Source organism: Apostichopus japonicus, chromosome 17 (assembly GCF_037975245.1).
Source record: "Apostichopus japonicus isolate 1M-3 chromosome 17, ASM3797524v1, whole genome shotgun sequence".
Taxonomy (NCBI): domain Eukaryota; kingdom Metazoa; phylum Echinodermata; class Holothuroidea; order Aspidochirotida; family Stichopodidae; genus Apostichopus; species Apostichopus japonicus.
Genome location: NC_092577.1, coordinates 29,023,061 through 29,037,443, shown reverse-complemented (window position 1 = coordinate 29,037,443; position 14,383 = coordinate 29,023,061). Strand labels below are relative to the sequence as shown.

The 14,383-nt window shown below is 38.2% G+C and overlaps 2 protein-coding genes across 2 annotated transcripts in view; one reads left to right on the top strand and one right to left on the bottom strand.

Moving 5' to 3' along the window:
* The window catches only part of LOC139985093 (F-box only protein 9-like), a 256,710-nt gene that overhangs the window by 127,094 nt on the left and 115,233 nt on the right, over positions 1 to 14,383 (bottom strand). The window lies entirely within an intron of this gene.
* Positions 9,236 to 12,596, top strand: LOC139985094 (uncharacterized). Its single transcript, XM_071999291.1, has 4 exons — positions 9,236 to 9,385; positions 10,908 to 11,119; positions 11,589 to 11,730; positions 12,029 to 12,596. The coding sequence occupies exons 1-4, from the start codon at positions 9,307 to 9,309 to the stop codon at positions 12,316 to 12,318; spliced, it is 723 nt and encodes a 240-aa protein (XP_071855392.1). The 5' UTR covers positions 9,236 to 9,306; the 3' UTR covers positions 12,319 to 12,596.

The window sequence follows — 14,383 nt, the reverse complement described above, 5'->3', positions numbered from 1 at the left end:
TCGACCTAGGGACAAGGCACAGAGATATGGTTCCCAACAAAAATTGTGGAATGCTAGTCCCCTTGGGATAAGTATTACATCTACCAACGGAATGCCCCTTTAAAAAACTATTCATAGGAATACCTAAAACCACTGCACTACATCTTTGATATATTTATAAACATACACCGACGGAAAGACAGAAAGTTTCCCCTGCGATACTCTGCGAAAGTCCGTCTTACCAGTGGCGGAGCTAGGGGTATTGGTCAGGGGGACGTGAATGGTCTGTAGGGGCGCTTTCGACACTATCTAAGCGTCGGAAATGACCCTTTCCGGGCCGCGTGATTTTTTTGGTTGTGGGTAATTAACATAAAGTAGGCGTGTTCAAGGCATTCCTGTACAATGCGACTGCGCAGTGTATACAAACCAGACAGGGTTTGGAGCAGGCATGGTTTGATCGCATTTAAGTATAGTATCACGTAGATGATGTGGTCTGCCGTACGTGTGTCTTGTACAGGTATGGATATTCATGGCACAAGCTTGAGAGGACCAAACTCCCTGGCCCTGGCCCTGCGTGGGTGTTGTATTGATTCTGTGCACAAGTTCGTAATACAGGTCAAGGGGACCAGGGAACAATCATCATCGCCCTAGTGTTAAAGTCCGGCGTGTACGTGAGAGGGACGAGGTCCCACTTTGTGACCAGAAAATACTCGGAAACTAGGACACCCCTGCCTCAGGGGACCTGGGGGGTGGGATCCCTATAGGCCGACGCAAGGGCACAACCACTAGGGGGGTCGGGGGTCACTTTTGGGTGGACCCCCCAACTTTTTGGAGGTCCCTTTACTGTTAGTGTGTAGCGTCCTTTTGGACCCCCCAACTTTTGACAAATGGACCAATTTGACCCCCCCAACTTTCAACAAGTGGTTGCGCACTTGGGCTGACAAAACCCCACGGGCCTTGGGAATTAAAGCCTTGGGAATGCATCCAGGTTTTCATATGGAAAGGTCCATGTTATTTTGCTCTCCGTCATGGCGAACTAGGACTAGGAACTAACAAAAACCGATGCCCATATCCAGTCGACGTACGTGTGATTCGCACTAGCCTTATAATAAGTCATATAGGCTAGGCTAGTACAGTGCATGCACGCGATATCCAAGTTGTTGTGTGATGTACGAAGCATGGTACGGTATTTGTAACAATAGCAGTATAGTACAGTGCATAGGTCATACCAAACTTTCCTGAAGTAGGCCTACTGCACATGTGCACTGATTGAGACACGCCTCCTTTATGTTAATTACCCACAACCATCCTGGGGAAAAAATCACGCTTCCGGGCCTTGCTAATTATCAGATAATGTGACAAATGTCAATAGGTAGACGAGAGCGCAATAAAAAAGTCAATAATCGCGAATAAGTAAAAAGTGGTAAAATGCTGAAAAGGGCGCCAGCAGTCATTTGAGTCCGTCAGGGGGGGGGGGGCATCTATACCCCCTGACTGTATGCTGACTGTATGGACGCTCCGCTCCACCACTGCGTCTTACCAATGGACCGATTGAACTCCAGCGGTTTGAAGGCAGCAAGTTACCCATTTCAACTCTTGAAAATGTCTATAAATTTGGACAACTGCATACATAAAATTTTGGCCCCTCCTCGTAGTTGATTACCTTTCAAGAGCGGGGCACACCATATAACACAATGCATAATTTGTTTTTAAATGTTTCGATTTTGTATATCAAAATTTTAAATTAAAATTTGAGATAAAGAAATGGACCGGAGTGGGACAATTATAATTACTTAACTTTGACTCTCATTCTAAAATGTCAACAAGTAGCCATTTAGCAGTCTCCGAACTTGAATCAATGGACTTAATATACTTGGTTACTTCAATATCACCTGTGAACATTTCAACCACACTACTTACTTCGAGTCCATATCTGTTGTTAATTGTTGAACTGGTGGAATTTAAAAGTATCTTACTTCACAAGGCTCACTTGTGTATGGGAGACATCAATAATTCTGGTCAGCGTAGTGAGGATCACGAGCAGAGATACAGAACGTTTTTTTTAAAGAAAATAGTATCCAAGAATAGAATATAGTCGAAAACGGTTAAGAGGGTTTTTTTGGAGTTTGATATCAAAGTCTAACTACGGCTTCTTTAATAGGAATAAAAGTGGAAGACATGGTAAGATGTTTAATTCTGATAATGGACTGTGTGGTCAGATATAAGGCGAATGGTGGAGTAACAAGGAACAGCCTCCGCTCACGATTGGTTCAGATATAAGTCGAATGGTGGAGTAACAAGGAACAGCCTCCGCTCACGATTGGTAGGTAAACAGCCCAGCCGAACAACAGTATATAGTTAATGTGTGCATTAAATTTGAGTGCGAACAGTTATCATTCATAAACAGAAATACCTTGTTTACTCTCCAATGCCGATTGGTGAGAGTAACATCTAACAAGATACCGTTTGTCTTCTTTCTATGACAATTAACTCTGAATTCATTCTGAGGACGGCGGGAAAGACATTTAAATCAGTATCTCGTCATCACAGGCCTAAAAGTCACAGGCCTTGGCTAGTAATACTTGCCATCTTCTCCTCATTTCATTTATATATTGTACAGGTATTAGAACAATTACCTCTCCTCTTGTAAATAGTGTAGCCTACATGGCTTTGAGATATAATTAACAGTAGTATATATCGTGCTACTTCAACCCCCCCCCCCCCCCCCTCCTTTCTCAGGACTTCAAACGGGGCCAACTCAGGGCCCCCGTTTAAAAAAATATTTTTTAGCATTCCATCAAGAGTCCAACAATGTACAATTCATAATAACATATTCTTTATGATCATTAGTCAATATTATCAACAACAACCAATAAATCATTAAACTTCAAATAAAGATTTCCAGTTATGCCATCTGATATCAAAAAAATTCAGAACCAGACTGATGTTATTTATTAAACACATAGTCTTTGTACAAATAATTTCAAAACAGAACAAGCTCTTTACTAACTGCAATATTGATATTCAGTGTGAATTGAACCCAGTTTTGAAAATGCCTCCAACCTTTCTGGGTGAAGCCGCAATCCTAAAATAAATGAATTAAACTCTCATCTGCCACACCACAAAAAGTGCACAATGGATCATTGGTTTTGCCAATTTTAACCATGAGAGTATTTGTCCCTAAAATTATGTTAAGAAGACGAAATTGGAACCAACGGAGCTTCACGTCAGAAATACATTTCCAGTTGTATGAGCACACCTTATACCAATCTACATCAGAAAGAAGTGAATACATTTATATTGGACCTTACTATTTGTTAATGAAATATTATAAAACCTTTTACACCCTTTTGGATCCATAATGGAACAGTTTTTATATGGAAGCCTTGAAATGGGAGTGCAAGAGAATTATTTCTCTGACCTAATAGACCAGAAAAGGATTTCTCTATTGCCTTTTTAATACCATGCAAGTGAAGAAAATTTGATCTAACATCTTATTTTTTTATAAATATCATCAGCAGATAAGAACTCACCCTTAGAGTTTATCAGATCGTTAACATATAATATACCATGTCTTTGCCAATCTTTATACAAAATGCATATATTACCCACCTTAATTTTTTCATTGTGCCAAATACTGGAAATTAAAACCTCTTGAATATTTTTGGGGTTGAGCGAAACAGTGTATTTCTTTCAGGCTGAAAAAAAAACACTTTTCCAAAAGGTATATCTTTACTTTCTTTAATAACTCTTTCCCTAAGTACCAGAAGAGTAATCAAAATTACAATAAGGAATATTCACTTTATTTATATAAATTATACACCCTACTGTCAAAAGTTATATTTAAGCTATCTACGAATCCAAGTAATCTTAAGTGCCTTATCGAAAAGTTCAAATTGGATCATGCCAGCACCCCCCCCCCTCTTTTGTAACAGGAAGCGCCATTTAATTTCTACTGATCCTACCTACTTTACCTCCCCATAAAAAAGTTATAAAACTTGGAATTAATCTACTTGATTATTTCTTTACTTGGGATTGGAAGTAAAAGAGCGAGATGGTTCAATTTTGGCAACAAAAGAGATTTAACCACAACTATTCTACCTAAAACTATCAGAAACCTCTTTGACCACTGGTGAATTTGTTTTGTAATAGCTTGCATAATAGTAACATAATTTACATTCACAATAACATCCAATTGTGTACAAAATGTTGCCCCAAGATAACTGAATATATTTTCTCCAACCCAAGATAAGTTATAATTCTTACATAAAACATCATTACTACTTTTTTTTATCCTATCCAAACAGCACTAGTTTTATATGTTAATTTTCAAACCAGATATATTATGGAATTTTTCCAGAAGCTTGAAAGTTTGTGAAAGAGAATTTTCAGTGCCATCTAAAATAATAGTTGTGTCATCAGCATATTGTAAAACTTTATATTCCATATCACCTATGATAATACCCTTAATATCACTTAATGGCAATGTTTAAAATCTGAGAACACAGAAGAAAAATATAAGGTGAAACACCATCCCCTTAATGGCATCCCGATTTAATATAAAAAAAATCGGGTCATGTGCCATTGACTAAGACTGAAGATGCAATTTTGTAAAAAACTGAGATCCATCTTTTAAAGCCTTCCCCAAAATTATCTAGCGTTTTGAAAATAAATTCATGTGAAACTGAGTCGAATGCTTTTTTTCAAAATCGATTAAGAGTAAGAACCTGGAATATTATTTAACTCAGTGTAACTCATAATATCGTAAACCTGTCTTATATTCTCCCCAATGAATCTACCTGTCATAAACCCTGACTGATCCGAACTAATCAAATGAGGTAAACCATGCTTTAACCTGTTGGCAATACATGATGATGCAAGCTTGTAGGATACATTAAGGAGAGAGATTGGACGCCGGTTTTTTAAGAGATTGCGTGGCTTTTGCCCATTTTGGAAGCAATGTAATTTAACCACGTCTATATATGTGATTGAAAGACAACCAATATCATAGGATTCATTTAGTGACCTTAATAAAAACCCCGAGAGATCGTTAAAAAACACTTTATAGAATTCTACAGTATAACCATCTAAACCAGGACTCTTATTATTACTCATCTTTTTGAGGGCACTTAGAAGTTCCTCGTGCTGAATTGGGCCATCAAGACCCTCACTTTGTTCATCATGTAAACAAGTAAAATGATCAGTTTTTACAAAGTCTTGTAACATAACATCATGGGTAAGTTTCATCTAAAATGGCCTTGTTGGTAAATTTACAAATACCATCCGATCCAGTAATTGTTTGAATCGTTTTATTGCACAATTTCTTTTCTCTAAACTCAAGAAATACGAGGAGGGCTTTTCACCAGTTTCTAACAATTTGACCATGGACCGCAACATGGCCCCCTCCATCTTTGTTTAACGCAAAGATTCAAGCTCTTTATTTTTGTCTTTGAGAATCTCAAGATGATTCAGATCAAAAGTGTAATGATGGCGCTCAAGATTTTCAATTCGGTCAAAAGGTGAGATTCCCTGCGACTACCTTCCTTTTTCTTAAATGAAGAGTATGAAATTGATTTCCCCCGTATCTCTAATAAAAGAGCGTCGAAAAATAAGTTCTCACTGATAAGGAAATTCAAATCACGAGGATGGATATCAGAGATTCGCTCTGGATTATAGGGGGTAGCAGCATATTGTTGAATAACCTCTTTCACCTGGTGCTGCAGGACAGGCCCAAGTTGAACATGTTGCTAGAACGGACAGTCGCATCGATGACAGTAAAGCAGAAACAGTAAATGCCGAGAAAAACGCATGATGCGGTGAATGCGAGGAGCACAAAATGAGTGACTCAAAAAGCGCACCGTGAGTAAAATGATGTCTTTTCATTCTGAGTGTCCAGGCTAGTTGTATTTTATGGATTTTTGGAAATGGGAAGGCAACATTTTAAAAGAAAAATTGAGGTGGACTGCAGTGTTCGGTTGCATGCTTGGAAAGTATTGACATCGTCGTTCCTTCACCCATTATAAGCGCTTCGTTGCGGAAAAGCAACTAGGAGATAAACCGACATATCAAATGGTCTCAAATGGTTTTCAGATTCCGCCCAGCATATTTTCATGGGAGGGTAATTAATACGTACGCTTGGTTTCTCGACTACCAGCACTGCCTTAGGAGAATAAGGATCATACAATTTGTTGGATTAAAGATCTGCTTTATTGGCTCCAATTATAACACGCTATAGCTAAGAAAGTTTTGTGATTACGGAATCGAACTGCCGCGGTCGTAAATCGACCTCAGGCTGTACAATTAGCCTGCATAGTTTCTTAACACAATTAGGCTCCTTGTGACAACACTGTTGTGTGGAAAAATGTTCATGTCTACAGTGTAGTTAATCATACAGCATTTACACAAAGACCCTCATACAAGAAAAAGTATGCGGCAGGCGCTGCAGACTAATTGGTAAAAAGAGGCCATTTAACGACCAAGGCAGGTCGATTACGTAATCTCAAGAAACTTTTTTATGATAGCGTGCTATAGTTGGGGTATATACAGTAGACCTATAAAACGAGGCTAAGTCATTGGGTAGGGGCACCGGGGCAGGTGTTGCGCCATGACAATGGGGGTATAGGGTTTATAACAGTGACGAGACGCAAAGAAATAGGTTTGGTTGGATGGTTCATACCAACTCAGAGGACAATGTTGGAATGGGACTTAACGTTCGTTCAAGTCATTGGTACTTACTAGAGGCCTACAAAACCCAAGGAGTATAGAAATGATATGTGCTTCTATTTAAGTTTTTCCCCCTTTCAGTGGGGATGTTATGCATCAAAGCTTCTGCACTCATCCGAACAGTTTCAGCAATTTTAAAATGTTTGTTTTTCTCTCTGCAGATAAAGGTTAGAGACTTCATTATTGCCAGTCAGTTGCGTATAGCAAGGAGCAAGAGAGCCGAGGTGCAGCAATTCATAGCGGTATAGCTCCCAAAGGAGAGTCCACATTGAACCAAGCCAAACCATGGCCTTTTTGTTGAGTTTTTGGGGGACAATTTTCTTTGATATGGCACCGTCCTCTCGACGCTCAAATATGGCAATCTGAAGCCTTCTCTTTCCCAGGACAGGGTTCGTTTGAATTTCTTCTTCTCTCCTGTCAGGGTTTCTTTTCACCTGTCCTCCCCCCACCCCTACCCGAGTGATTCAAGGAAGCACTGATAGCTGTTGAGAAACATCGAAAAATTTACAATGAGGTGAAGACAATTTGTGTCGTGTTTCACAAAATTATAAAATGATTGACAGTACTGTTTATACTTTCCTTTGAAAGTGTTAAATTACCATAATTTTACAGCATTATAACACTTACAAGACAAAATGAATGAATACTTCATATATAGCTTTAGTGATGGTAATGTGGAAGAAAATCAATTTGAAGAAAAATAATCAAGAAGGATTTCGAGAATCTTTACCAGTAAATGAACACTTATATGAAAATCATACATGGGTAAAGGATTTTCAGGGGTTGCACTTACTGACGTTACTTACGTAACAACATTTTACAATATTAGTTAAAAAAACAAAGAAAACACAAAAGGTTCAAACTTATATTTCTAATCCGATGACAAGTACTTATTCGATACTCGGCTGTTTCTCACAATCTGTTATAATTGTAAATCTGCAATATAGGTCAACCTTTATCTTCGATAACTTCAAAATGAGCGTTAAGAGAAAAAATTGCACAGTATTATTGAAAATGTCCAAGAAGAACTGCTTGCAAATTTACGACAAAACATGAAAGATTGCATATATCATTAACCATACAACGAATACGTTTAGTGGTTACGATGCCTAAACATATTGATAGTGTAGTGGTAAGCCATATAAGTTAATATACATGACCTTGTCCACACCACAATAAAGAGGGTAATCTGTATTGATTAATGCGGCAACATATGAAGGAAGGTATACCAGGAATCAGTTATCATGTTGACAAAGTCTATTTAGTGACATAGTATAAAGACAAAAGATACATGCTGGAATATTAATTTGGTCGAATGTTATGGTTTTATAAGCAATAAATCTATGTACTCACAGTGTATTTTCCAAGTTTATGTATGAAGCTAATTAGACATACAATTTCAGAGACATTTGTTTAAGGGTTTTCATGTTTACTGATTTATATTCATGATATGCACACACAAAAAACACGGTTGATGCCAAGGATGAAAATCATGGAACATTTGGTGCTTGTCTTTAGTTTAATAGCAATTTCTTGCAATTTGAGGAATATAAATGGCATAAAGTCGGAGGCGTGTTTATTATGTAACATACCAGTATGAACCAAACATTACGTTTACCCCGCCCACTCATTAATATTCATTAGATGGGCACCAAGAACAAAATGGCACATGTACTCATCATGGGGCATCAATCTCGTACGTATCACATTGATTGAACTTTGTGGTTGCTGAGATATCGTGTTTACAGGCGTTTTTGACAATCTCCCTTTAAGCCCCACCCAGCTATTACAATTAATAAAGTTAACTTGATGTTGCAGAGAACATGTACTTACAATGTAGTTACATCACATACCAAGAATGAATTAAATCGGATATACGCTTGTAGAGATATTGGCATTATATGAATTTTCTATTAAGCCCAGCCCACTCATTAATATTCATGAGATGGGTTCAAAAACAGTAGGGCACATATACATGTACCTACCAAGTACGACCTTGATTAATCTTGTGTTGGTTGAGATATCGTGTTTACAAGCTAGCCGTCACACACACATACATACATACAAATATACATACATACGCACATACAAATTTGTGTGGATTGAATTCCTCTCGTTACTTTAGCTATGACTAATGACTCAAGTAGCAGAAAAACCACAACTGCGTAAATGCCAGGTCCCTGGTTAGATCAGGGAGAAGTGACCAACATCTTCTTTGTACAACCTTGACATCATGCGATATTATAGTCTATAGTTTTGTACGGAGAGCCAAACGTTCCGTAAATGTCGAAAAAGAAAGTGAAGTGTCAAAGTTAATATATATATATATATATATGTCCAATTCGGCGTCAACATTTTACAATTCCATATGAACATGTCGAAAAAGAAATACAAAGTACAATATGTCTTTACATCCATCAACATGTCAAATTCAACATAAGCATGTCGAAAACTTGAAACTTGTGACATTTATGGAACGTTTGGCTCTCCGTAGTTTTGCTTCGATTGTAATCAGGTTGATGCAGACACCTATATAATTAAAAATGGAATGAGGATTATTTAGTTTCAATTTTGAGACGACAGATAACATACGCGCTGCACATCATGATCCAACGTCAACACAGAAGCGGGACGCTCCTTCTTGTGGTCCTGCTCGTAGCACCATCATACACAGTTGCATCTGGTAAGTCTTATTTTTATGTTATATTATGGGAAGCTATATGCGTAGCTTGGAGCTAATCTTTCAATTTTAAATCGAACTACAGATTTTGTAAGGTTAAAGTACTGGCGATTTTGTACACGTCTGCTTCAGTCTATTCCTTTCCGACAATGTCCAATGCTTGACAGTTTAGATAGTTTCTTGTTTGATATAATGTGGTTATACTTGGCTTTCATGGATTTTATCGCTCGAATAGAGCATGGTAGCGACAAAAGATCAAAAGTAACATTGGAAGAAAGGTAACCAGGTACTGACCAAACCCCAAGTAGCGCAGCTGTTATAGCTCCGCCTTGCATCTATCGAGTATGGCACACTCTGGAAAAGGTATATAGTATCCCACAGAGCTCTAGTGGACTTCGATTCTGAACCGTGTCCTCGTCTAGAGGACCCCTGAATTAAATCTTCAATTGGTACCCTCATTGGTTCGCCCTGATAATAGTGGCCATTGTTCCAGCCAATAAATTCCACGGGTGAAAAGAATTACGGCCCCAACATTCAGCATTAAATGAACAAAGGGGGAAAGGACGGTCGTAATATGTTTTTTTTTCTGTGTTATGGTTCGTGGTTTATCATGCATTGCAAGTATTGAAATGCGAGTAAAGCTTTTGAAATCCCAGTAGCTTACTTTTCCAGCCGGTGCTTTTTTGAATACAATTGATTTTGATTCTACAAGACACAAAACGTCCCGGAACTGTTCTCGATCATAGTTAGAAATGATATCATTTGAATTTGGAGACATTGCTCGTATCCTTTCAACGGTTGCTCTTTAAAAATCAAACCGTCTCAATGATACCAGAAATGTTCTGCTATTGGAATGACCAATTTGCAACTAGTCCTCATTCGTGTATTCTGTATAAACGTTAAGTCTATACAAATACTCTACGTAGATATTATTGCAGTATAAATTACATGCATATATGATATATTGCGGGAATACTGGTACACATTATTATTATTATTATTCTTTTTGTTTTGGGGGCACAAAAGGTTCGAAAATTGACCAGAATTCTTATTGAAACAAATGATTAAACACATTATTCAGAATCATGTTTAGCGGCGTAGAACGTAGCAAGGCCCATTGTAGCAATTTGGAAACACAAAAATACATTTGTCAGTTTAGAAAAACTTATAAATAGCTGCAAAAGTTCATCTAGGTTATGTTAGGTTGAGTTTAAACTTGTACGAAAGTTTTAGTCGCAAATCAAAATACCGATAACATTCTAATGTACTTCCCCAATGTACATGGTTTTGAGTATCCTCACCAAGTTAGAGGAAATTTAATGAGTTGTTGAGGGCAATCCAATCTGCAGTGGTCTTCCCTGGCATCGAACTGTATGTAACTTGATATATAACAAAATGCTGAGGTCACATCCAGTCAATGAATAGCAGCTTTCATGTAGGGTCATGATGCAACATACAATGGGCATACATACACACACACACTTAGGTAATTACTGAGACATAATGTTCAACATTGTTTTTACAGATGTTTGTATTTCTGGACAATTCGATGCAATAACAAGAATCTATGATGGACGGACGTTCGCATTCAAGGGGGACTTCGTCATTCAGTTGAACTACGCAGGCACGGATGTTGCCTATGGGTATCCTAAACCCATATTTGAGGTCTTTCCCGGTCTTCCAACAAATCTCTACGCTGCAGTTTACTGGCCTAATGGAAAAACTTACTTTTTTAAGGTAAGTTGTAACCTGTAAGATATACTGTAGTTTAATAAAAGGGCGAGAGAGTCTTTCGTTTAATATCTACACCGCTTAGAATAGATGAGACACCGTCTACTACATGAGGTAATGGCATTTGCGGTTCATGTTTTAAGTAGTAATTAAGTTTAAGAATGTCACCTATCTTATGCATGTTATCGGAATGTTCGTTGATTTTATACCCTTGTGTAAGGGACGGTGCAATTTCGCAATAGCTGATGTGAATTTGTTTTTAAAACTAAACACACATTGGCGGGTGAAATTTCTGCAACTGGTTTCACTCAAAAATTTATTGTTATATACTATACAAGTCAAATATCACTTCAAATCATCGTTAGTGGTCTGTTCATATTACAAATAAAGGGCACAAACATCACCATTCTCAACAACAGATTTCAAAATCTCTCTAGTTTCAACTTTCAAATACCAGTTTTCTTATCTCTGACAGGGAAGTCAATACTGGCGTACATTTGGAACCACAATAGATGACGGTTACCCCATGAGAATTGCTTATGGGTGGCCAGGACTACCAGACGACATTGACGCGGCCGTCGTTTGGGGAAGGAATGGCAAGGGATATTTCTTCAAAGGTGAGCTCAGTAGCTCCTTCAGTGCATCGAAATTTCAAACGAAATTTCATACATTATATCCGCCGGGTCTTAATGTAGCATGGATGTTTCGTTTATGTAAATGTTTTCATGACCTGTTTCTGGACCACCAAACCAACTCATTTAAGGGTTTCATTCAGTGCTATTCTCGATGGTATGGCTACTCGCAGTTGACTGTTTGCGGAGATACCACACTACTTTAAACATGATAATTATCGATAGCCTATCGCTCACTGTAAATTTCTGCTTCCTTGTTTCTCTATCTTCACTATTTCTACAGGTACAAAGTATTGGCGTTACCTTGTTGACCTCGACAGGACAGAAGAAGGTAACTTAGATACTAACACACATTGGCCGGGTTACAATCAAGGTACTGTAGATGCTGCCTTTCAATGGAGCAATGGTCGCACGTACTTCTTCAAGGACGAACTCTACTGGCGTTATGACGATGCTAATGATAGAGTTGATTCTGGCTATCCATTGTGGACTACAAAGCATTGGTTGGGATGTCCAACCAACGGACCAACAGTTCCGATGTGGAACAAATGCTTCTCAAACGCATGTCTCTAAATGAATTCTACTGTGGAAATCATATTAAATCTACATGTTACGTGATCTATAAGATATTGAATTACTCTCTGCTTGGTAAATAATGCATGTAATATTAATTGCACCTGGTTAATTCACTACTCTGGAGACATTTCCTTTAACTTAGTCTTATCTTCTGATTGTATAAGGCTGTCATAGTAGCTATTCAGAGGTAACCCTCGCAGAGTGACAAACGTGACAGTTTTATTTTAAATCGGAAATGCATGCGATAAAACTGAATAAAGCAATTTAGAATGCAATCAGTTCATATTTTGTTTGTTTTATTCGTCGAATAATCGTTACTTAATGTTACCTTTGGGAGTTTCTCGGTTTTTACGAGTTTGTAGTCATTTACGTCATTGCCTTTCATGCTAAGCTTAAAACGATCAGTTCATAGAGATCTGCCTCTTGCGTCTGCGTTTTTACCATTTTATTGTTAGGGAAGATGAGAATGTGTCTAATGTTGATAACGACCAGGAAGAAAGAACGCTCCTCACAAAAGAAAAAAAAACGTCACGTTGTAGCCTAGGCCTAAGTTAGCCTAGGCCCAAGTTAGCCTATAGGACTAAATTAGACTGAATACGCAGTAAGTTAGATAGATTGAGCAAAGAAGCAAAATATTTGGCACATCAAAGGCTGGTGCTTGATGCCAGTCGGAAGTTGTGAATATTGAAAGCTTAGAAAACATTCACTTTGATTATGATACATGTCTAACCAGTTTCTCCAATTGTATCGCTGACATCAAGCGATAGTCCACTTGCAACAGTTTCCTCCTTAACGATTCAAAGACCAAAGTCATACACGTCACCTCCCAGTTAAGAGATTCGACTCCTATCTGACCTTACTGTTGGTACAAATGTCATAATTCCATCTGAAAATAAACGAGATCTTGGTGTCTTGCTTGACGATAAACACGATATGCGAAAACATATTCAGGACACTTGTCGTTCAGCAGCTGCGTATGGTATTTACAAAATCGGTAAACTCAGAAGGTATCTAGATCAAGGCTCAACTGAACGACTGGTTCACGCTTTTGTTTCCTCTTATCTGGATTACTGCAACAGTGTGTATGTGAATTAGCCAGTTTCTCATAAAACCCCCATTCAGAGAATTCAGAACGCTGCTGCGCGCCTAGTCGTACTCACTAAAAAGTTTGATCACATCACTCCTGTACTCCGTTTATTGCATTGGCTTCCCATCTCTCAGCGCATCCAGTTTAAGATCCTACCTCACACCTACAAAGTGATGAACGGACTTGCCCCTCAATATACCACTGAACTGCTTACTTCTTTGCGTCGGTCAACTACAGTTACGCTTCGCTAAACCTATCATGCGCATTTGCAATTAACTCCTGGTTCACGTACCTGAAGTCGTTATGGTGATCGTGCCTTTTCTGTCGCTGCACCTTCTCTTTGGAATAAACTCCCATTCCACGTTCGTGACTCTCCCTCCCTTTGTATTTTCAAGAGACAACTTAAAACATTTCTGTTTGATTTCTAAATTCAATTTCCCTTGGTTTTCTGTGTCTCTTTCCTACCTTGTAAAGCGCTTTGAAACGCTGTATTGAGCGCTATATAAATGTAAGTTATTAATATTATTATTATTATTACTATTGCTATTATTCAAAACAATCACAATTCAAGAAGATTGCAATACGAATTTTAAACTTTTTACGAACACCTACCGTGAAGGCATCTTGAACCAGCTACTGTTTTCAACTCCTGTTTCACCAAAAAAAAAGAAAAACGCTGCCCCTTCCAGGCTAATATACTGAAAGTTCCACAGGTTGTAATTAAGAGCACACTCTGCCAATAATTTAATTAAAATCTGGCTAGAAAATACCATTTTCCTGTGCCGTATGTAACAAACTATTTCGGCGTCTTGCCTGAATTCTTTCCGCCCCTCCTAACGAAGTAGTCACCTGAGATGTGAACGTGTGACTGATTATCTAGCTGCAATATTTTAACTATCCCCAGATCCTTATCATTCTTGAGCGGAATGAAATAAAGGGGATTTGCCTAATTCCTAGCCTTAATTTCTGGCTTAA

Excerpts from the sequence above, each read along its gene's own strand:
- LOC139985094 (XM_071999291.1), top strand. The coding sequence starts at position 9,307 with ATGATCCAACGTCAACACAGAAGCGGGACGCTCCTTCTTGTGGTCCTG. Across the intron at positions 11,120-11,588 it reads GAAAAACTTACTTTTTTAAG|GGAAGTCAATACTGGCGTAC; the intron begins GTAAGTTGTAAC and ends TATCTCTGACAG. Across the intron at positions 11,731-12,028 it reads CAAGGGATATTTCTTCAAAG|GTACAAAGTATTGGCGTTAC; the intron begins GTGAGCTCAGTA and ends CTATTTCTACAG.